Source organism: Melampsora larici-populina (genome assembly GCF_000204055.1).
Source record: "Melampsora larici-populina 98AG31 unplaced genomic scaffold MELLAscaffold_92, whole genome shotgun sequence".
NCBI lineage: Eukaryota > Fungi > Basidiomycota > Pucciniomycetes > Pucciniales > Melampsoraceae > Melampsora > Melampsora laricis-populina.
This window is the reverse complement of record NW_006768856.1, coordinates 101744-125338: the sequence shown is the minus strand read 5'-3', so window position 1 is coordinate 125338 and position 23595 is coordinate 101744. Positions and strand designations below refer to the sequence as shown.

General features: G+C 39.5%; 6 protein-coding genes across 6 annotated transcripts; 3 read left to right on the top strand and 3 right to left on the bottom strand.

Annotated features, from left to right (window-relative positions):
- Positions 1 to 3584: 3584 nt before the first annotated feature.
- On the top strand, positions 3585 to 5736 carry MELLADRAFT_58129 (uncharacterized protein; the record flags this gene model as incomplete). The annotated part of the gene is made up of 10 exons (XM_007418420.1): positions 3585 to 3833; positions 3943 to 3995; positions 4124 to 4140; positions 4225 to 4306; positions 4394 to 4614; positions 4694 to 4801; positions 4933 to 5010; positions 5083 to 5176; positions 5273 to 5411; positions 5531 to 5736. 9 exons carry the CDS (start codon positions 3692 to 3694, stop codon positions 5372 to 5374), a joined length of 897 nt encoding a protein of 298 aa, XP_007418482.1.
- A 102-nt stretch (positions 5737 to 5838) lies between these two features.
- On the bottom strand, positions 5839 to 9008 carry MELLADRAFT_46095 (uncharacterized protein; the record flags this gene model as incomplete). Its single annotated transcript, XM_007418419.1, has 12 exons — positions 5839 to 6171; positions 6252 to 6477; positions 6561 to 6633; positions 6724 to 6936; positions 7018 to 7091; positions 7161 to 7338; positions 7400 to 7632; positions 7715 to 7797; positions 7875 to 8040; positions 8116 to 8239; positions 8334 to 8457; positions 8551 to 9008. The coding sequence occupies 12 exons, from the start codon at positions 8860 to 8862 to the stop codon at positions 6097 to 6099; spliced, it is 1881 nt and encodes a 626-aa protein (XP_007418481.1).
- A 2915-nt stretch (positions 9009 to 11923) lies between these two features.
- MELLADRAFT_69454 (uncharacterized protein) lies at positions 11924 to 13457 on the bottom strand (the record flags this gene model as incomplete). Its single annotated transcript, XM_007418423.1, has 2 exons — positions 11924 to 13333; positions 13425 to 13457. 2 exons carry the CDS (start codon positions 13455 to 13457, stop codon positions 11924 to 11926), a joined length of 1443 nt encoding a protein of 480 aa, XP_007418485.1.
- Positions 13458 to 15614: 2157 nt separating this feature from the next.
- MELLADRAFT_40931 (uncharacterized protein) lies at positions 15615 to 16095 on the bottom strand (the record flags this gene model as incomplete). The annotated part of the gene is made up of 2 exons (XM_007418417.1): positions 15615 to 15864; positions 15944 to 16095. The coding sequence occupies 2 exons, from the start codon at positions 16093 to 16095 to the stop codon at positions 15615 to 15617; spliced, it is 402 nt and encodes a 133-aa protein (XP_007418479.1).
- Positions 16096 to 16473: 378 nt separating this feature from the next.
- Positions 16474 to 19607, top strand: MELLADRAFT_96062 (uncharacterized protein; the record flags this gene model as incomplete). The annotated part of the gene is made up of 16 exons (XM_007418435.1): positions 16474 to 16541; positions 16627 to 16795; positions 16873 to 17018; positions 17104 to 17218; positions 17321 to 17494; positions 17572 to 17745; positions 17822 to 17905; positions 18002 to 18016; positions 18091 to 18246; positions 18326 to 18410; positions 18491 to 18684; positions 18758 to 18826; positions 18912 to 19011; positions 19117 to 19315; positions 19390 to 19485; positions 19580 to 19607. 16 exons carry the CDS (start codon positions 16474 to 16476, stop codon positions 19605 to 19607), a joined length of 1872 nt encoding a protein of 623 aa, XP_007418497.1.
- A 2700-nt stretch (positions 19608 to 22307) lies between these two features.
- MELLADRAFT_113705 (uncharacterized protein) lies at positions 22308 to 23302 on the top strand (the record flags this gene model as incomplete). Its single annotated transcript, XM_007418453.1, has 2 exons — positions 22308 to 22483; positions 23164 to 23302. 2 exons carry the CDS (start codon positions 22308 to 22310, stop codon positions 23300 to 23302), a joined length of 315 nt encoding a protein of 104 aa, XP_007418515.1.
- Positions 23303 to 23595: the final 293 nt, after the last annotated feature.

Here is a 23595-nt window from a genome sequence, read left to right as displayed (position 1 = left end):
TTGAAAACAAGTTTGATTTTTCTTCTTGGTGTTTGCTGTAGAAAAGCAAGTTGTGGCAATTATTTAAAAAACAATCATCATGCATCACAGTTACAAGATGACATCACAAGGAAAATCACAAGTATATATATGAAAGATTTGTATGATATCCATCAACATTACTCATGAAGTTTAAGATGATTTCAAAGATCATCTTAAACAACTGTATTCTTTTTACAAGGTTCGGTTTTCTACAAACATCACTCACTAGGTGAATGATGATCTGAGAATTAGGACCAATATATCATACATAGTGATTGGCAAACAAATAGGAAAAGAATGATGGATGTAAGAATGAGATCAAGTGGAATGAAGGGATTTTTTGGTTTGGGCAATGCACTTGCACTTGGAATAGGCTTCAGCAGGCTATCAGGGAGAGTTTTATATGAAACTGTCACATGTTTACAGTTGTTGTAAGACCTATTGGCAGATTTTTGAAAAGTTGTGAGTTTGTGAGTAATTAAGTAATTTTCAAAAAAAACATTGCCAAACTCACAAATACCTCTCACTTCACAAATCAAAATATTTTCGGGGTCCTCTTCTTCAGACCTCAGAGCTAGTTGAAAATATCTTCAGAAGACTAATTTTTGAAGTTTATGATTTTGAAGTTTATGTTTTTGATTTTGATTTTGATAGTCAAGGGTACACCAAAATGAAATTCGGGTTGTTTGTTATAATTACAAATCAACTGGTCTGTGGCTTCTTGCCTCTTGGTGGTTTCCACTATACATTTATGGTCCTCAAACCTGTGCAAAAACTGTGCAAGACCAAATGTGCAAGATTCCTTGCACCAATATAATATTGTGTGTTAAATTTTGTGACAACCCAACTATTTTGTTCCAACTGGCACAAGAACCGTGCAAAAACAATGCGCAAAAACAATGTGCAAGATCCGTGCAATATGAGTGCAACTTCTATTCATGTCTTGCACAGAATTTGCACAAAAACTTGCACAAATTTTTGCATAGGTTTTAAAATCTTACCTGTGACCATAATCTTGAAAATGAGTGTCAAACATAAGTGAAGTTGAACATAAAAACTCTGCTGAGAAGGTGTCCAAAACAGGATATGATCTCCAAATTGTCATCATGGATTGAAACTCAAACCAAACCCTTCTCTTCTGTCTTCCCTAACCTCAACTCATGATCTTCATGCATTAACAAAATAAAAATAAAAATAAAGCAAATCATGCATTAAATCTTTTATCTTTTCTTTGTTTTCTTAATTTCTAAATTCCATTGAAATGCCCATCCATGACTTTCACCAAGATCTAATTTGATTCTGATTTTTCTTTCATACCTTCTTCTAATCTCATGTGCCAAAAAATAAAACAAACTAATCCAATCAAAGTGAAAAGGTCTTGAAAACCAACGTGACGTGGTGGCACCGTGATGGTCACACTGCCCCAGAATCGAGCAAAACCACGTGATGACCGATATGTACCTTGGTCATCACACATGGTCGTTCGCTGAGTGGATTTTACATTGTCACCGAGTGAAATCCACTCAGCGACTCATCTTGATCACCTGGCCCGCGTCTCGCGCTCAAAAGTCGCCCCGTGATGTACAACTCAGCTTATTCTTGGTCTACTCAATCCTTCATGAAGAAGAGAGGAAGGCTTATCTGAGTTGGCTTGGTAATCGGAGCTGTGATCAGTCAGTCATGAGCTTATGTAATCTGACCACTTATCTAACGAGAAGATCTCCTTGGCCTTCTTGACTTTCAAGCTGATGATTTCGTACCCTGAAGAAGAAACCACATCGAGCTCTTCAAAAGATGATCACGACCCTCCAGGAGTGGTCAATTCGAATGGACTTCTGAGCAAGTGACCATGGTGCAATTCCCTGCTGACCTGTGTATGTTACTTTTATTAAACCTCGTGAGTAATGTCTAAGCCGGTGGTCTCAGTCTCCTTGCTCCTCGTGATGATGGCGTTGAATTGTAGTCAGCTGTGTGCTTATGAGGTTTAATCTGCAGCAGATCGATTCTCAATTTCATTGAAAAGCTGTTGACCATTAAACACCAATCAAAGACTTGAAGCTCGATGACGTCAGAAAGATAGATATATGCAATGGTTACGGAAGCCCTGAGCGTGGGGTCCGCCAACCCTCTTAAACACATACACAACACCACCGCTCAAAAGCTCACCACTTCAAACTTCAACATCTCTAAAATCAAATTCAACCCATTTCTGTGGTGCTTCCACGCGTTTGGCGCACCAATTCGACTCGGCCTACATATGTAGAGGCTTCTTCATCTCCATCCATCCCCATCTCTTTGCGCATTGAGCTCACCCTTGGACGACAGAGCAAGACTTTGATTCAACTAACCCCAACGATATCAAATTCACTACCTCTGTTCAACTTCGAACGCCTTTCTCTTTTTCATTTCACTTATAATCACTAAAATTGTAGAAAACAGCAAAAACAAACATTCTACAGCAAAGCTCGCAAGCTGGGTTTTCAACAATGAACAATTATTGACTAAGGTTAAACTTATAATTCTCTATGACAAAATTCAACAGCTAGAGACACCACTTGATGAGACAGTTTTTGAAAAAGATTGTAATCATTATTGAGAGATGATTTGAGAAAGTCTAGCCTGCAATCACAGCCAACATCTATGGAGCTAGAGGCTGGTTCAAGCCACATCAACACTTCCTGACCTTCAAACAGAGCCCCACCTTGGATGTAGTAATTTTATCAAAAGACTGAGTTATGTAGTGAATGCGCAAATTTGAAATGGGCCAAAGCAACTGAGTGTTGAAGTTGAACATGAAAATTTACCTTCCTTCTATCGAGCTGATCACCTTACCATAAAGATCCAAACAGGTTGGTTGACCAAATCCCTTTACTGCTCCCCAGTCAACGTTTCATCGTCCTGTTCACCTTCTTGACAGATTGCCTGTTAGCTACCAATCGCAGGCGATCCAGATTGGAATACATGGGGTTGCCTTTGATGTAGGAAGTTCCGCACGTCGAGTCTCAATTGTGTAGCTGGCGTTCAAACGAGCAAGAAATTCAAGTTCGGACATCTGCATTTCGCCCGTTGAACGTTTTGCCTCAAGTCGAGACCAGCAGGGGTGGTTATCCTTTGTGATATCGCGAGGTCGAGCCAGTAATGTGATCGTACTCATTGGGTAATCTACAGCGAGTCTAGAAGAGTCATCACAGCAAAAAGCACCCCGATTCCCTTGATATCATTTTGCCACCATGTTAATCTTGAAACCCATCCATTGGGTTATCATGTTTTGAGTGAGGATTGGTATTTGCACGTGACTTCTGGAGCAGGATGGACGATATCGGAAATACAGCTTGAGGTCGAGTGGAATGAGATCGTGAGCAGCAGGTGAGTCGAAGAGTCGATGACGGAGAGGTGGCTCAAATTGGTGATGGGCAAGGATGGGCATATGAGATGTGACGTTGGATGTATGTAGTAGGCGGTAGTTGTATGTATGTGTTTAAGAGGGTTGGCGGACCCCACGCTCAGGGCTTCCGTAAATGGTAAACTAATCCATACTTCTTTTACATAACCTCTATGATGATCAATTTCTCAACATTCCTTTTGGAAATCAAAAACTTTCATTAAGATCCATTATCATCATCATCAAAAGAGTCTTACTTACTAACACTTTACTTTTTACAACTTCATCATGAATCATGATCCTGAAATTGCTCAAGCAAGCTATAAGAAACCATCATCATCATCTCGTCCATTGATTTTGTTGATTCATTGTATAGCAGAATTAGTAGGTGTATTCTTGTACGTTTTACCTGGTGAAGCTGCTACTGCAGGTATAACATATCTTCTTTTTTTCAAAAAAGTAATCAAATATCTGATATATTCGTGTCGATCTGAATCTTGAATGTCTTTTTTTGGATTTGAAAACGATTTCTTGGAAAGCTTTTATACTTTCTTCTGCTACTAATAGGCCGGGGTTTGGTAGTCTTTTGAATGTGAGCTTTTGTTTTCTTTGATTCATCAATCATTCACACTGTATTACTCTTACGGTTGAAGTTTTTCTCCCTTGATATCACTCATTTGGTTCACTCCCTTGGTGTTCTTACGGCGTGCATACATTTAGATCGCCTTCGCATATACGTACGTCATGTTTTCCTTCTCTTCCACAATGATCTGAATTTCTCGTACTGAAGCTCTGGTTGACCGAATTCGATATCTTTGTAGGTTTGGAATTATTATTGGTATCATCCTCACAGCCCACGTCTCAGGCTCACATTTGAGTCCAGGTGTATCCCTCAGTTTTGCCGTTGGTTAAACTATTTCCTCTTTATTTGTCCAAAAGAATCAAACCTAACAAAAAAACCGCAATAAATTTCTACACCTTTTTTTATAGATTTTTAGAGGGTTTCCAAAATATCGAGTTTTACCATATATACTTTTTCAACTCTTAGGTTCAATTCTTGCAACCCTTGTGGTTTATGGTATTTATGGTCAATCTCTTAATACACTTGAAAATGCATTAAGATCAAATGGTAGAGAAGATTTGATTTATTCTTCTACTGGTCCTGCTGGTGTGGGTGGATTCTTTCCTGGACCTAATCAAAACCTTGGTCGGTATGTCATCATCTGTTTAATTTGTTTCTTCTGTAGGAAATTGAACTGACTGAGCATCTGTGTGAAATTTGGCTTCCAGTGTGTTCTTTGGTGAATTTATTGCTAGTGCTGTACTTGGATTATTGATCTTTGGAGCTATTGATTTGAGAAATCCGTTGATGAGTAGAGCTAGCATTCCTTTCATCATGTACGTCTTTACTTTCATTTGCTTATACGAAAGATATGAGAAAAGAAAATGAGGAAAGATGGCCAGGTGACACTGACATGATGAGACCTTGAAAGACTGCTGATATATACTCGTGAATCTTTGGTATGTAGTGGTATAGGTTACTTTATCGCCATCATCAGTTTCGGATTGAACACTGTTGTCCTCAACACAGCTCGTGGTTTAGGCGGGTAAATATACTCTCCTCGTGTACCCAATAAATTCCGCAAAGATACTAAAGAAAACCTCCTTTATACTGATAGACAAATAGGAACCAGCATGATTTACGGTGGTAGAGTATTTTCAAATCATCGTTATGTGGCCCTTGCCACACTTACTAATATCCCAGCCACAATGGTTTGTGCATTTATTTATTTCTTCCATTCTCTTGATTTGGAACTCCTTACGATTTAAAGCTTAAGGTATCTCGTTGATTTGGTTGTTGGATCTTAGTTGGGTGGTTTAGTTTATAAACTTATCTCTTGGCATTATGAAGAAGGAATTAATGCGAACCCACATCCTGGACCTAATCCGAGAAAAGAAACTACAGATTGATATTCTTTTTATGTACTCGGAATTCCACATTCAATTTGTAAGTGAATTGTTTCCTTACAGTTTGCTCTCAAATCCCTTATTTCTTTGGTTTGATTCCAGACCTATCCTTTTGCCATGATTGATGATTGTGTTATTGACTCCTTTTATTAATTGAAGGTATGTGATTCTTCTTCATAGTATTATTCATACGGTATTTTGATTCTTTATGATGAGCTCAAGCGAAACCGTTTCCTTTTATGTTTTATGATCGAGACGATCGCGTGATGAGATTATCTCAAAACCATGACAAAAGAAGTTTACAAAGTCTACCAATCCTTTGATAAGCAATCTCCATGATACTTTCAAACCCTCTTGATCATGCCAAAGAAAACACCATGAAGCCAAGTTTGACCTCCCAATCCTCATGCTTTTGACAGCTCTCAAATCAAAACTCCCCAAAAACAATGAAACCTCAAAACTGATGTTTCAAATTCTTCATTCATTTCCCCAATGAAAAAAAACAGAATATCAAAAAATGCTCAATGGCTTCAAGTGAACAAAAAAGCAAAAAAAAGCTTTACAGAAAAGAAAGAAACAATAAATAAATCAATTTTCAATTTGTAAAAATAAAGATTGATACTCTTGATTTTCTTTTTCCAAAAGAAAATATTATCAGAAAGCTTGATTTCGTTTTAGTAATTTAGCACAACAATTTCTATCTTGAAAATTTAATCCATCATCATTTAATCAATCCTAATTCTTGAGTATATCCTTTGTAAAAAGAAAAATGTAGCAATATATCCTATTGATCCCGTCACCTAAAAGCATCCCAAAAGAATCCCATCAATACCTAAACCATCACGACAGGATGGCAATTCGCGAGAAAAGAAAGACTTACCAAAAAATCTAAAAGAGCAATAAGCATTAAATATCCCACATAAAGTGCAATCGAAGCCAATCCATCAAGTGAAAGTCTAGTAGCATAAACAAGTCCATATCCAATTAACCAAAAAGCACTTGCGCCACCCGTCACAAATGCTCTTTCTTGCCATCTATATTCTTCTTGACATAAATGAAAATAACACATCAAAATCGTGACTGTAGCTGTAGTGAGAGCCACCACTCTGAATTATAACCAAGAAGAATCAAAGGTTTCATCAGATGATAGATAATGAGTACTGAAAGATTAAAAAGATATTCAACTGACCCGAATGTAAGAAATAAGAAACCAGCAGCATAATAAACCTTACTACCAAACAAAGAAGACAACAAAAAATAACCTAAACAGAACCTCAAGACGAACCTCAATATCTTCAAAGTACAAAACCAAATGAAACCCTTTGAAAAAAACAAAGAACCCAAATACTTACATTCAATAAACCCAGCACCAAACGGTAAGATCCCAGCCATCAAAGCTGAAGGCCAGAACTGCATATACCAAATTGTTGGAGGGATTTGACGTGGGATTTGATTGACTCTTACGGGAATCTTGAGTGGTCCTTTTCTAGATCCCATGATCGAACCTAGAACGTTTAGAGGAAGAGAGATGAGGAACCAGAGGACGATGACGGCTAGCATTGTACCTATTTTAAGTTTATTAGGAAGAGTCAAATTCACATTTAGGTATCAAAGTTTGTGTGAGCGAAATGAGGGGAGAGACGTACCGAATGGTACTGCTCCAGCAGCTCCAGATGCGACCAAAAAGAAATTAAGGAAATTGAGGACCGCAAATAAGATTCTGTGAGGTGATATAAGGGATCAGAGATCCAAGAATTCAACGTCTCATCACAAAGAGATTTGATCTTACGTTGGAAATAAGCAAGCTGTGACCACAATATTTTGTTTGAACGAGAATCCTCCTAAGGTTTGATAAAGCCTCGTGCTCACGTATCCAGCTATATAACTGAATAAAGTCCAAGTGATGATCATCACAGTAGATAGACTACCACGATTAGCAGGCGAGAGGAAGCCCAGCAGAGCAAATGCTACGGCGAGGATAAATGGTTAGTGTGATGTTAAGGTAAGTCGAATAGAACGATGGCTAACCTAGAGTGACAGCTGCCATAGCCACCAATTGAGCACCGCTACCTACAGCGACTGATAATAACATTGGTCTTTCTGGTGATCTAAAGACTTCACCGTGAACTAATTTCCATCCAAAGTCTTCTTGAACATCATCTATCTGATCGATTGCATTGTATCTTCCAATATCCCGATTGACGGTTCTTATGAGAATCATACCGACCATCACGCACAAGAAGAGGGCGATCACTATAGAACTAATGATTAGGGGAGTCGAAAAGGTAGGTGTAGATTCAGTAAGTGTCGAGAATAGATCATGCTTTTAAAGACAATACAAACTTGACTAATGAAAACCAATGTATCTGAGGATCAAAGATATATAGGTAATTATCCCATCGAGTTGCCCAAGGAGTCTTGGATTCCTGTGTAAATGAAAATCAAAAGGTTCAACATCAAGAATTTCTAAAAACGCAACAGTCCAGAAGATTCGATTACTGACAGTCCAAATGACACTATATGTGTAGCTGATCGGATTATCGCCATCTTCTTTCAGAGTTAAAGTTTCTTCAGATTCGCAAGTTTGTTCTCCGCCAGAATTCTTACCAACCGAGGTTGGCCAAACCAATACACCTACCACACGATACTGTCCATCTCGCATGTGGTATCTAAGTTATAAACCGAAATCAAAAGTTAAGGATTTATCTCAAATATGATACCAAATGAAACTCATCAAAACTAACTCTAAAAAGATATTGTAATGATTATGAAGCGTAGGAGGTGGACCTTCTTTTCCTAAGCCAAATCCAATCGAATAAAACGTCTTTCCCGTCCGATCATCGCGTTTCATTTCAGCAGCCGGAAGACCTATAAAGATTATCCAAGGGTTAATGTTTCCATAAGAATCACTTGATCATCAGAAGAATTGAAAAGATTTCGCGAAATTTTGAAGAGAATGTACCATCAACTAGCCAATTAAGAGCATAATGTTCTCTGATGGCTGTATTCATAAACTTTGTATCTTGTCCTCCAGGAATGACCGTATCACAAAGTTTTTTACATGTTTCATTTTTCCTCATTCGAATCTATTTGAAATACAAACCATATAAATTCATAGATCTTCCATAAACGAGCACAGGTTGTTAAATGAAGTTTCTGATAAAAATATAAAAACTCACCTCAAAAGGAGAATTATAAAGTCGATCACCAAACAAAATACTACCAAAAGATTCACGTTGACTTTTGGGTTCATCATTCAAAGGTTTACAAAAATGAAATTGAGGATGATAATAATCAAATGAAAGTACACTTTTCAATTTTGAATGTTGAGATAATTGAGGAGTGAGTGCATTGACCAAGAGTGGAACTAGATCACCTTCTGAATAATCTTTAGGAGCACTTCCTGGTAAATAAAATCCAGTGATTAAAGTTGTGGTGATGATTAGAATTTCAAATAAGATGATCAGTTTATGTTTTAGGCCTTCTACCATGTTTCAATGGTTGGATTTCTTGTCTTCACTGGTTTGGCTTGGATTGAGATATTTGATAAATTCAGTTTATGAGTTAAAGTTCAGAAGATTTGTTGGGTTGAGTTGATTGAGTGTCTTGAGATGTTGATGGATTGGTTCTGAGTCTCATTCAGACTGGTCACCGGTGTTCTGATGAGGATTCGTTGATCGATTCAAGTTTTCTTGTCGTCATCATCACACACTTCATACCCGCCTTTCCGGATATTCCAAACTCGATGTGCGCAATACCCGACGGATGTCGGTAGCTCGGTACAGGACTCCATAACATGGCAAATGCTGGCAAATGGGCAACGCCGAAAAAAAGTGGCTCTCAAACCTGACCCAGTTTCAAAAAACCCGGTTGCCCCAGTTGAATTTTTGGCTGGGAGCTGTCAACAAATGTCAACTTGATACACAAAGTTACTGCCAAAAAACAACTGGGTCAACTGGGTTTTTTGAAAACTGGGGCAGGTTTGACAGCCACTAAAGCCTGCCATGCTGAGCCTAACACCACTCCTTATACTTCAGATGTGTGATGAAGCTGATAGAACAAGATCTACGTTTTTTGTCCAAATTTGCCCGCAAAACTCGAGCGATTTGGCAGTGAATTTGTGACAAGCTTTTCGAAAACGACTGTACTAAAAGCACAGGACCAAATTGCATTCAGCAGCATTCAGCACTCTTCATAGACCAGCAGTGCTCCTCAAACACTGCTCCTGTTGTAAGTTAATCTGTGAGGCGTACAATTCAAGTCCTTCGGCTCTTGAAGTGAACAAGCGGACGCAGATATATTTCAGCTCCAAAGAAGGTCGATGTTTTAATTGTGCTCTTATAAGTTATTTTTGACCTGTTTGTGAAAAACAAAACAAATATTGCAGTTGCAAGTTCCTTTATCACCGACGTGGCATTCGACTTTCACACATGTAAATTCTGATTTCGACTCCAAAAGCAAGGTAAAACAGTGCGACACAAAGTAAGGAATACGTTTTTGCGTTTGGGATTTCTCTGTGATGAGTGTGAGTTGATAAAAGGAAGGATTCAAATTATGATCACAATTACAAGTACAACAGCAAGATAACAAAGTACAGATTAGAAGAAGGAATATTTTTCTGTTTATGATGTTTTTTGACGAGGTTTGATTGATAAATGAAAAGATTCATGGAGGGTGGGAAAGTCAAGAAAAATGAAGAGAAGTGCTCAGAAAGAATAAAATGGAAACAAGGATTGTCTTTTCTGACAAATTCGAATTCTCCTTTACTTAATGGCATCATGACCTCCTACGTCGGCTTTTTTTACACTTTTGATGCAGAGATTTTTTGTAAGTAGAAGTATCTAATCACTGTCTTCACTATCCTCACTCTCTTCCATTTCATCACCGTATCTTCTGTCCACCATGTATGCAATGCCGTAAACGACTTCCATCTCTTCACCGTCTTCCATCTCTTCACCATCTTCCATCTCTTCATCGTCTTCACTGTCGTAAACGATTTCACTGTCGTAAATGATCTCGATATCTTCACTATCTTCAATATCATATTTATCCTCACTAAGATGCTGTATTCTCATGTTCAAGTCGAGTGTGAGAGATACGTGTAGTCATATGAAGAGGAGAAAAACAAATGAGAATTATTAAGAAATTGATGATGTGTGAGTGCTAGAAAAGAGGCTGACCTGAAAGAAAAAAGATTCTTGATAAGAAGACATGATGACGGATTTATCAGATCGAATCGCTTGAGAAAAAATGATTGGAATCTTTAGGAGTGTCAAACAGAAGAAGGCTGCTTTGTAGGTTGCTGATGCTGATGATTGGGTGAGGGAGATAGGAGACCGAATTGAAAAACTAGCAAGATGGATCGAGGAAAAGCTATAGAAAGTTTTGTGTTTGATGAAGATTTATTGAGGAAAAGTTATAGATAGAATATTGGTGGGTAATTGGTGGGTAATGGTGGTAAACTGTTTTGTTTTTTGGTGTGATGATAATGACGATACGATGAAAATGGTGAGGTGCTGAGGACCAAGAAAACTTCGAGTTTGAACATTGAACATTTATGATCGAAAAGAACAAAAACACGGCTGATCGGTAGATTTTTTCTGACTCGAGACTTTTGATTGGGGACTATTGATGAATACCAAATCCGGCCGTGCTTGCGAGTTCTCAAGGTCATGGAATTCAGTGTCTCTTTTGATTCTTTGTGCTTGTGAAGGATTAACGAGTCCTTTGGGCCTTTACTTGTCCTGGATCATACTGCTTCTTTGTTAATGTGGAATGGTCGACTTTCTACTCATTATCATGATCGATTCGTCGATTCTCAATTGATCATCGTACTGAAACCCCCCTTCTCCCTGGGTGAAAGTAATATATCCTTTGGATGTGATATTACATCGTGTGGTGTTTAGGTTTTGAAGGGCAGAGAACTTGGTTGGCATAATGAAGCTGATAAAGCAAGATCTCCATTGCAAAACCTAAAGGCGCACGTCCAGACATTGCAAAGTAAAGCACGCCAAGTCTAAAAAGAAGATTGTCAATCTCTGTGTAGCAAGCGTAGAGAGACTCGAAGATATGCTGTGATATGCTCAGATAGGCTCAGATAGGAAGGATACGGTTCAAAATTTTGAAATGCAACTTTTCTTACAGCTCTCATACACCCTCGTACGAGAGAACATGGTTCGGAATTTTTTCATGCACGTACAAGAGCAAGGTAACAAAGTTGGAATTCATTCACAAAAGAAGATTTTACAAAAGAAGATTGTGGTTGATGATTTCTTGTGATGTGTGTGAATTGATAAAACAAAGTACTCAGATTATGATCTCAGCGATCTCAATTACAACAGCAAGGTGACAAAGTGGGAATTAGGATGAGGAACATTTTTTTGCTGAATTTTGTGATAAGTTTAAATTGATAAAGGAAAGGATGAAAAAAGCTATAGAAAAAGAAAGGAAATATTCCAACTGAATGCAGAAAACGAAGCGAGGAAAATGGCGTCATCGCCTTTTGCCTCATCCTTTCTTATACTCGAGATGATCTTTTGAAGGTTCACGGATTTAATCATCATTGTCCTCGATGTCTTCCATCTCTTCACCGTATCCACTATCCACCCTGTCTCGACTGTCTTCACTGTCTTGATCTTGTAAAGATGAAGGATCACCGAGCTTCAAGGAAACTGACCTGTTCCAATTGTTCTCTTCGTACTTGACTTTAACTTCAATGGATCTACCATCAGATGATGAAAGCCTGCCATATCTGCATGCGTCCTGCGCCGATAGCTCTTCATGCTGTCTCCACTCGGCATTTAGTACTCCAAACTTGAATGGGTCTTCTTTCTCCGCTTCCCAAATCGTCTTTTCCTCCATCTGAGGAAATTCTCTCTCCTCATCTTCCACATTGTTATAAGCGACGAGTGTTTGAAGACTTGGCCAGACTGGCTCAGATTTTTCAATCAATTTGTTGATGTGAGGAAGAACGTGATCATAGTAATCGAAATAAATTTCCAAGTGTTTCAATTTTGGAGCTTGAGCGATTTCATCAAGGAATGTTTGAGGTGAAAATGGAGCATCTTGAGGGGATGTTACTTCGAGATCTTTCAACACCTGGAGCTCCTCTAAAGCTTCGAATTCTTTAGCAAAATCAAACTCGGGCGCAATGACTTCATTCATGTTACGAGGTGTAGTACAACCAATGGTTAGACCCAAGAGAGTTTTTTGAAAAGCACGGGCGAATGGAAAGACGGCAAGTCCGAAAAGCCAGCTGCACTCGGCCACCTTCAAATATTCCAAAGGTGATTTCCAATCCAATTCACCCCAGGATGCCCGGGGTGCTACGAGGCCTTGTAGATGCAATCGTTTGAGGGTTGTCAACGAACTAAGTCTCTGTCCAATCAATTTGCTCATCTCCATTTCGTCGTCCTGCTCAAAAGTGTCATCGTGATCCCATCCTTGTACATCTATCCATACACGAGCAATCACAAGAATTTCGAGATGAGGTAACAGTTGAACCGTCTTTGAAATTTCATCTTCAAATCTCGAAGAAGTATCATGTGAAACATATTCAAGGGTGTTTAAATTGGTAAAGGTAGAAACAGTTTGAAGTAAATTCCTCGCATGAATCGCGTAACCGGGAGTCTCTGGATCAAAGAGATCAAAAGGAATCCATCGACCGGTGTGATCTCGTCCTACATCCCAATGTAAACTGAGAATCGATTCAGGAGTAGCGGATTTGATGATATCTTGAATAACTTCAAGTTGCTCTTTATTTTTATTGATTATTTCCACTGTGTCTTTGTCTAGTTCTGGTCCTTCTGATGCTAATGAATCGGCGCTTTGGTGGCCTTTTGAAGTGAAGCGTAGGTTAAGACTTATTTCACGACTATGGTCTTTGATGAGTTGATGATCAGCTTGATAGTCTTGAAGATCCTCTATCTCACTGCCGTCAAGTTCTTCTCGCAACTCGAGTGTCTGGAAGGTATCAGCCATAAGAAAAGGAGAAGCAAAAGAGAATAAATATCAAGACTTTGATACTGTGGCGAGTGCTGGAAATGAGGCTTACCTGGTATTTCAAAGCTTGATGATTAAGATCCATATTTCTTGTCTTTGTTTGTTGGATGGTGATGACGAAGATGCGATACTGAAGAAAGGAATTTGCAAATCCAAAGGAGTACTATTTATTGAGGAAGGTTTTAGGAAAGTTTGTTTGTGGGAATTGAATGATAAGGATGTTGATTCTATCTGCTGCTTTGGTTTGCAAGGATAATATCGATAAGGTTGGGGGTATAAGGCGCTTTCAGAGAGCATCGAGCAATATTTATGATGGAACATAATTCACAACAGAGTCCAACCAGATTTGTGATTTACTTTCCACCGATGACTATCCTTGTGAGTACCAAACCCGGCGATGCTTCCAAGCTAGTTATGGTTGAAAACATCAAATCAAAGTCGGACTTGTTAATAATTTGATTCTCGACTTTTTTTGTTTTTGAAGAAATAACAAATCCGATGGATGTACTTTTGACTCTTCGTCCATCTTACCGCTTTCTATCAAAGGGACTCAAATGGTTCACTTGTCATCAATGCGTCCATTCCTTCAAACCTTCCAAAAGCGCCATCTCGGTTCAAAAGCTCCATAGAATTCCTAATCACTCTATCCATGTGGATGAGTAATTTGCCTAAAACACTTTGCTTCCCATCAATATTAATCCAAGTACGATTGCTATATAAGGCCATCCCCCGGTTCCGGTACTCAAGCCTGCGCAAACCCCCCTTCGTTGGATCCGATGGGCTCACGTTAGAGATATGACCAATTATTGATGCAAGCCTGCAAATAGATATTTAACCGTGTTTTGTAGGATGCAAAGAAATTCATGCGATAGCGTCAAGAAAGCTTATTGCATCAGGCTCTCTTGCGCTTGCCCGAAGAAGTTTTTCATTGGCATTTACCAGGATTTGCCCACATCCATCAAATTTCAATGCTTCAGACATCCATCATGCAAGATAGATGCTCAGTATGACAATAATTGCCTGAAAGGGCGTCTACACATCTACAAATCCCACCACACCACCACCAGGACCTGGAATGAGGCTATGTGGTAAAAAAAATTGCGGGTAAAAGTTGTGGGCATTTCGAGCACAACGAAGCTTCGGAGTCAGGCTCCCTTTCAACCACTTATATTGTGTTGATGCCAGCTGTTTACCCAAAAGTCCCTACCACATCTGTGAATTCATTTTCCGTCCTTGCATCAAGAAGGGCAATGGATTTCAAATCTGAACTCCTGAACTTCTTGACTCTCAGTGCCACATTTACAAAGTCGATATCACCGAATGTGGTTGAATAAAGACTTGGATTGAGCGTCAGGAAGGTTGTATCATTAAATCCTTCTCATCGGGGACTCGTGTCCTTTGAATCCATAGGAGCCAAGTTTGTGCCACACTTTCATGGTGGGCCTTGAGTTGAGACCACAGGTGTCTTCAAGAACCCAGCAGGGTGCCAGAGTAAGTTTATTATAAGTATCTGTCTATGGACTCAGACTACTCGAATAAGTCAGACAAAGCAATCAAGTTTTGCCTGCAATGTTATACATGCTCAAATAGGCCTGGATTCAGAAGAGAATAGACATGTGAAATCTGCCAATGACCTTGTCTGTCTCCTTCATCCATCATCTATATATAATTCAACCAAACCTCAAGATATGCGGAAACCAATCATGAAATCTCACACCGCTGATGAACCTTTGTACTTTGTTCATCGGTTGAAAAGCCAAAACACAAAGCCTGTTTACCAATTTTTTTGTTACATATGGTTCTATCTTTAACAAGCTGAAATGTTCAAGCATAGTTCATCCTAGGGAGCATATATAAAGAAGCCATTGATTGCATCAGATGGGTTGGACTTTCTGACATCAAGATTCAAGAATGAAGACCTACATGGGGAAATAAGCATCTTTATTATGTGGTGCTGAGTCAACCTTTGTGTAACGATCTAAAAAAGATTGAAAACATAATAAGTAAAGAATGAAATCGATCACTTGTAAAATCAAAATCAACACTTAACAAGGTTTTCCAGGTGGAGTGGGAGGTTGAAAACTTGTAGTCGAGGATGTAGAACTCAAGAGTACAGCTGATAAAGAAGGACCGTTCCCATTTGAGTCTGCTGATACGACTGCATCTGTTCCGGTGGCAGCCTTATAAGCAGTACCAGGTAATCTGTTTGTCAAATTTTCATCCAGAGGTTAGAATTGATACATCAAAATGATCTTTTCGAAGTATAGGATACTACAAACTTGAGTTGTTGAGGTGCATTGATCAAAAGTTTAGATAATTCAGTTTGATCAATCATTTGAAGTTTAGGATACATTCTTCTAAAATCTCTTTTGAAGTAATCATTTTCAGCTGGATCTGAAGCTTTTGAAGCAGGTGTAACTTGTACTGTTGTAACTGATGCAGGTGGTGGTGATCGTACTACTTCATTTAAAGGCATACCTGATGAAAATTCACTTTTATTTAACAAATCCAAAAAACACTACATTCAGATTCGGATCGCTTTTGCGTTATAGGAATAATGATTGAACTAACGGATTAACTACTAATTTTTCTCTGAACTTCTCCCAAAAAGCTGATGAAGGTTTTACATGATACTTTGAAGCATCAGCTGAAGTTTGACGTTGACGATTAACAGTTGGTTTAGCATTTGTGATTTCTTGTTTTAAGATCCTAAAAGTTCGCATGATGTTCTTGTTCTTGTTCTTGTTCTTGTTGGTTCGAAAGTGTTTGGGTTGAGTTGGAGTCGTTTGATTGTTCGATTCGATCGTGTCAATTCGGTAAAACGGAAGGAACAGCTTGGTGAATTACACAGATCTATGGTTATGGGTTATGGTATTTGATAGACTCGACATTAGTCTATGTCACTATGACGTATTTTCAGTGACCGATCATTCGTCCGTCGGATCGATCGATGTCCTCCTTGTTTACCACTCTCCTGATTACCATTGATTGATCTCCTAATCGCCATTCTCCTGATTACCATTTCAATTCGAATCCTACATATAAGAAAACATCAAATCCACCCTCGTCACGTCAAGAGCCTCCGACAAGTCAAAGCGAAAATGAGTTATAGTCCACCTCAGGACCCAGCAAGTTTTTCAAACTACAGAGAAATCTCAATCATACATGCGTTGGTGATCAATTGAATTCCAGCTTATCATCAAATTTAAACCAACAATATCAATCCAAACTGACTGAATCATTCCATACAACAGTCACTTCGATTGGACTATAGATTGGGAAAAGTTTACCATAGATGGTTCAGTGGCTCATACCTTCAAAGCTCATTCAGAAGTTAAAGAAATCATTTTAGATACTTCTTATCTTATCATACATCAAGTTTCAATCTTGAATCCTCGTCTCACCGATCAAACTATCTTAAAAGTCCGTCGGATTTCAGTCTTTTTTTGCATGTGGTTTACTTGGAATTGCTTTAGCTCACACTATACACTCGCCATTAGACACATTTGGGCGACCGTCATGAAGTACTTGGGTCCCCATTGACCATTGAACTTCCAAATACATTGGCGGCAGGAGACCAAATTACGTTGCAAATCAAATATACCACTACCGATCAATGTACTGCAATAGGATGGCTTGATCCTGCGTCAGTATCAAATCCTTTCTCGATCTTTGGATTACGGGCCCCGCATCAAGATCAATCTTCTGACGATGTTCACTGTATTGTAAAGTCAAACAGCATCAGGCCAGCATCCATTCCTCTATTCACAATGTCAAGCAATCCATGCGCGTTCATTGGTCCCAATCCAAGATACTCCAAGTGTTAAATTTACATACACAGCTCTGGTTTGCCTTGTTCAAATCCTCATGCCTTCTACGCTCATATATCCAAAACCAGGACTTGGCGCTAATTTGATTTAATGCGATTCGTGCATTCCTTCTTTACAGGCTCACTCATATCTACCTGTCCTGTTTTCCGGATTGAACTCCAGTGAAACCAATCAAGCTGTTTCGATTGATAAAAACGTCGTAAGAGAATGGCGAGCTGAACAACCTGTAAAAATACCGAGCTACCTTGTTGCTATCTCAGCTGGTCAACTCGTCTTCCGGTCCATGGGCAAGGTAAGTTATTATCAGTGATAAAACTACAAACTTATATGGATTCTTATTCACTATCATTCTGGTCTGGGGCTGATTAGCGAACAGGTGTATGGGCTGACCCAGCTACGATTGACGCAGCGTACGATGAGTTTGCGACCTCAACTGAAGGTTTTGTGGCTGCGGCCGAAAAGATTATTGGAGTTGATTATGACTGGGGTCGATTCGATGTGCTCGTCTTACCTCCATCATTCCCGTATGGTGGAATGGAAAACGTCAGTAGCGCCTTTATTATTGAAGTAGAACTGAAAGATTGATATTAGTGAAGATTTCGTCTTTGTTTGATTTTAGAGCAACTTGACTTTTCTGACTCCGAGCTTGTTGACGGGGGATAAAAGTTTGGTGGATGTAGTTGCACATGAAATATCACATTCCGTCAGTGAGCTCTCTGTTCCTTTATTGTGAATTTTGTCTTCGTCACCAAAACTCTCATTGAAGTTCTTTTTCTGAACACTATCAAATTGTCAACAGTGGTTTGGTAACAATGTGAGTCTTTTCTGCTTATGATTCAGTATCTGCCGAAGATGTCTAGGTTTTGATTACGATAATTTCTTATATAGGTTGGTTGTGCAAATTGGGGCTCATTCTGGCTGAACGAAGGCTTCACTACTTATCTCGAAAGGTTGATCCTACGGGAGTTACACGGTGACCCAGAACGATCGTTTAGTTATATCATTGGTAAGAAAGCCTTGAATGACGCTTTGAGAGAATTTAAGGTGTGCATCTATCCGTTTTGTGAGTGGATCGGAAGTATGTCTGACGCGCAACACATTGCTTGATTGTCTGAGTAATTAGGATCAGCCTAGGTTTCAACAGCTAGAGATAGAGTATGAGTTTGGGGAAGATCCGGATTTAGCATTCAGCACGGTACCTTATGATAGTTGAGCTCAAAGTTTCATTGTGTTATCTTGCTTGCGTTCAGGGCGAATTATTGATCAAACCGTAACTTTGCATCTCCAGAGGGTGCCAATTTTTTGCTCTATCTTGAACAAGTCGTGGGTGGATTGAAAGTGTTTCTACCATATGTGGGAGCATATGTGCGAGCATTCAAAGGCAAATCATTAGACACGAAGATGTGGAAGGCTCACTTATTGGGGTATTTCTCTGAGAATGACCCTGTAGCACTTGCGAAGCTGGAATCGGTGGACTGGGAAGTTGAGTATCAATACGCTTTTCTTTGTGTCAGATGGGTCATATTTTCGCCGTGCTGATCTTTGATTTTTTCAGGCTTGGTTACATGGACAAGGATTAGAATTACCGGTTGAATTGAAATATGATACCTCCTTGGCTGACGCGGTAAGTCCAAGGCCCTCTCGACCTTGCCGGCATCCCAAGTCTTTGTAGCAGTCTAAGAAGTGGAGTGCTAATGTTGGATTTACAGGCCTATGCATTGGCAGCGCGATGGCAGGAAGCCTGCGATGCTCCAGAGAAAAGACTCTTTGAGCGATCAGATATCGCGCAGTTTAGTTCTAATCAGATTGGTAAGTAAATTCACACATACTCACAGCCTTCATCATGTCAACATCACTAGGCGACACAATCGCGAACCAAGACAGCTAACCACATTGACTATATGTCACTCACAGTGGTATTCCTTGAGAAGCTGGATAGTGATCAAACCTTACCCAAAGAGTTGATAGAATTGATGGAAAAAGTCTACGGGTTTGATTCATCAACTAATCAAGAAATCAGGTTAAGATGGTATTCAAATGCTCTTAAGGCTGGTTTGTTTACACAACAAGCTAGTAAATGGGTATCGGATAAAGGCAGGATGAAATTTGCCAGGTAAGATTTTGAGGAATTTGATTTGTTTGATGACGAGAGACCAGAGAAAGATTGACTTCAGTGGCTCTCTTTAGACCGACTTATCGAGCTTTGTATAAAGTGGATTCTGAATTAGCTCAAAAGACTTTTAAGGCCAACGAAAATTTTTATCATCCAATCTGTCGTGCAATGTGAGATATACATTTATATATCTTTGAATTAATTTTATTACTAACGTTTGGTTGATCATTATCATACTATTCTTATGACCTCTTGATATAATAGGTTGGCCAAAGATTTAGGATTGGCTTGAAGCATTTTTCGTCTCGATTTTTGAAGTTGTACTACATATGTATTTTTGGCCATCGAAACTCAAAGATGCAATACAACATAACTTTTCACAAGTCTTGCTGGTCTCGGGAGGGATAATCAGCGTTATTGTCAATGTGGGGGCGCGCTGTAAATTTTCTGAGCGTGCGTATGAAGCCAATTTGTCATTGAAGATCTCAACTCTCCCAGACTTGCATTGCTACATAGACAAAACAACTACTTTCGGCTCCAGGTGACAACTCTTCTTTGCGCATTGAACATTCATTATCTTGCTCGGCCTACTTTTTGGATTACTTATCATCTTGGTCTTCAACTTTTGGGCCAATTCTCTCAACATGTCTTGTGACTTGTGAGTGAATGCTGAGCAAAACATATGTGTCATCAAATGAAACCTGTCTACAAATTTCATGTATGCTTTTTGAGTTTGTTTTCTGTGGAGGGTGGCTTCAGGCCCCATGTGGAGAAAACCCATTGTATTTAACACAGTTGATGACCCAAAATGTATTGTTTTGGCATTATTTGTGTCATTTTGTGTTTTGGCTCAGAAACTGCATTAAGTGTGATCTGTCTTACCATGGGGAAAATCCTTCTTTTTTTCCTGTGTCAAGCAAACTGACCTTGCCTGATAAATCCTTGTAAAAGCAGCGTACAGCCCTGCATTTATGCTTGTATTTAAACCCTTTTGTAACCAGAGACATAACATGGGGTCTTCCATCATCCATGTGCTTGCACACGGCAAACATGACCTGGTCATCTGTCCTATATTTGTAGGCTCTATATATACCAACATCATGCCACCTGTCCCCCAGCGCTGTACCTACTGCAGTTTTGTACCACATTGTCTACCCTCCCACTCAGGCTCTATCAACACTCACTGCAACAAGCAAGACCACAACCTAAGTTTATCAACTTGTTTTATTTAGCAAGTCACTTTCCAATTCATTTTTCTCCAATAGAACTGGCCAGAGATGATCCACTAACTTACCTGGTTTCTTGCTTAATCCCTTTGTCTTTTACATTTGATGTTTTGCAACCATGCTTGTCACTGACTTTACCACTTGGCTCAATGAGGAACACCCCCAACTTGTAAGACGTCTGATACTGGCCAACCTTGTCCAATTTTTCAATCTTGCAAGCAAGGAGTAAAACTGTGCTGACCAAGCATTGCACATTACCTCTACTAGGACACTTGTCTCCTACCTTTCCTATTACTTGTCTTACAGCTCCTTGACATGCATGAGTACAAATCCCTGTGGAATCTTACATTCTCTTTGGTCCCATTTGCACACTTCAACCATGCCAGCCTAATACACTTGCATGGCCTGAACAACACCAAAACTGCAATGCTATTCAATGAATTTCAGCCCATTTCTGTTGTGTTGTGGAGTCAGCACATAAAGCGCTACAAAACATACCACAATTTTTCTTCAAAAAATTATATCAAGGTTGCAGTGCGCAGCAAAGGGCAATATTGCCGGAATATTGCACAGGATTTGGAGACAAAACACACAAAAAAGAGACCTTGTATTTTCTCCGCTATATCCGCAATATAGCAGGGTGAACCACTGTTTTGGTGCAGTTTTTGAGGACCGGGGGGTTTCAAGCCCAGATTGTGGTGCGCTGAACCTGCAATATATAGTGAGGCCATTGCAGTCCTCAAAAATGCAACACAACCACAATAAGTTGTGGAGCACTTGCGGTATTGGCCTGGATGTTACCCTTCCAACCAATTTTTGCAAAGTGTATCTCACTCCACTCACTTCAACCTGCCTAGTCTGCAATTGATACCCTGGAAAGTTGCTCAGGTAACACCTTGAGGTGATGACTACATGTATCATCTCAGCCGTATCCACTCTGCCAAGTTCTATATCTGGTGCTGTTTGGGGGAGGCCAGTGCATCCTGGCTACTTGAGAATGTTTTGAATTGGATTTGAATTGGATTTCAAAAGGATATCACCCATTTATTGAGAAGTGATTGAGATGCCACCAAAATTGAGGTGATCTCATATGGCATCATAAATCTGAACAGAACTGCTCCTGTATTTCCCTACCGAGGATATATAGTCTACTAACCTTACCATGTAAATTGACTGAGTTATTGAGGTTCAAAAACAAAGTGTGGATAAAAAATACTATCTTCGTACTATAATCCAGACTTGAATCTTAAGGTGAATCATCATGAGATCTTGGGAGGGACTGAGCCCCTTCTGGACCGCTGGCTAAAACAGCAACATATTCCAGCAATGTGCTAATTTTCTGGAGGTCATTGTTTTAGGAGATCTTCTACACCAGGCAAAGAAGGGGACTCACAAATACCTTCATGTGCTGTCTGCTAATGAAAAAGCCGAGTTCTTCAGTCACAATATATATGCAATTGTGGACCTGGCTTGCAGCAGCCAAGGGCTGGAGTAAGATGAAGTGGGACCAAGGAAGATAATGCTGAGCTCTGAAGGCTTATTGCAGCAGTCAAACACAAAGAAACTGCAAATCATCTCAACATACAGTCAATTCATAAAATCTTGACCAACTTTGCCTGCAAAACTCAAGCAAGTTTGGGAATTTGTGACAAGTTTTTCTGAATTGACTGTATTTTTTACTTACCAAGCCCTATCATCCAAGCTCTGACCAATTCTTAGGGATATGATTTGTATATTGGTCAACCCAGACCAGAGGTTCTCTCCAAATGGCTAATAATGAGGTCAGTATGGCACATAAGGAGAGAGAACTCTTGGCAGAGGATTGTTGCAAATTGTTTGCAACTAAGCATGCACATGGTGTTGACTCAGCAGTTGAAGGAGGAAATTTAAGTGTTCAAAAGGTCAAGAAAGCACAGACTTTGGCTTCATCCAATGCTGACATGTTCATGCCAGAAGTGATCTCCATCACCAGTGATATGAGTTGCTCTCACCTGTGGCTACTAGACCCTTGGGTAATTACCCAAAGAAAATCGAGTCTTTCCTCCCGGCTTCCCACCGAGCTCCCCCTGTAAGACTCCACGACCCACAAGACAGGTCTTGGGGTCTCATTTTGGCCAAGTCCCACACTCACAAGACACGTCTCACCCTGCTACTCCAGATGTGTCTGGAGTCTCCTCACTGCTGAGCCTTCCAGACACGTCTGGAGTTTTTTTTTGCCAAGTCCCACTTGCAGACCCGTCTGCACGTTTTTTTTCGCCAAGTCCCTCGTTTACATACCCCATCTCAACACTCACCCCTCCTCAATCTCAACGCTCATCGACGACATCATCTTCTCAACATCAACCAATCATCGCCGAACGTAAGAACTCACCACCAACTATCTCAATTCCAAGAACTTGACTCCTCGCCATCTCGAATCCTTGGTTTACAACACGTCAATCACTCAACAAGTCACTGAAGTAAATTCAAATCACCCAAACTACCACCATCACATCACTGATACGACGATCAGATTTCTTTCGACACCACCTCTCAAATTTAACTCAATCTTGAATAACCAATCGTTGAATCCATGATCCGAGAGTCCAACTCAAGTTGAGACTCCGGATGATGGATTCAAAGTTTGGTAATTCAAGATTTAACAAACTCATTATCGAAGATCCAACAACTAATCAGAAAACTATCATTTGTCAAAGATGAGGCCAATGAATCAATTAAGACAAATCTAGATCGATGGGAATTCTATATCTTTAGACCATGATCTCTTTTTTTCATTTTTTTCCTATAGGATCAATAAAAACAATTTGTGCTACGTAGACTCAAAATTTATCAGATTTTCAATGAAAAGTGACAGATAGGGGTCGAATCATACAAATTAGTCCATGGTGGTGTGTTTGTATCATATACTGTCCCCATGGGCCACATGAGAGAAGAGATATGTGTTAATTTTTAAAGCATCTCACATTCACTCAATATTTAATTGAAATAGATACTGATATAAAAAAACAATTTGGGTGATAGAATCACATGAAAAAATGAAGCCAATCGTTTGAC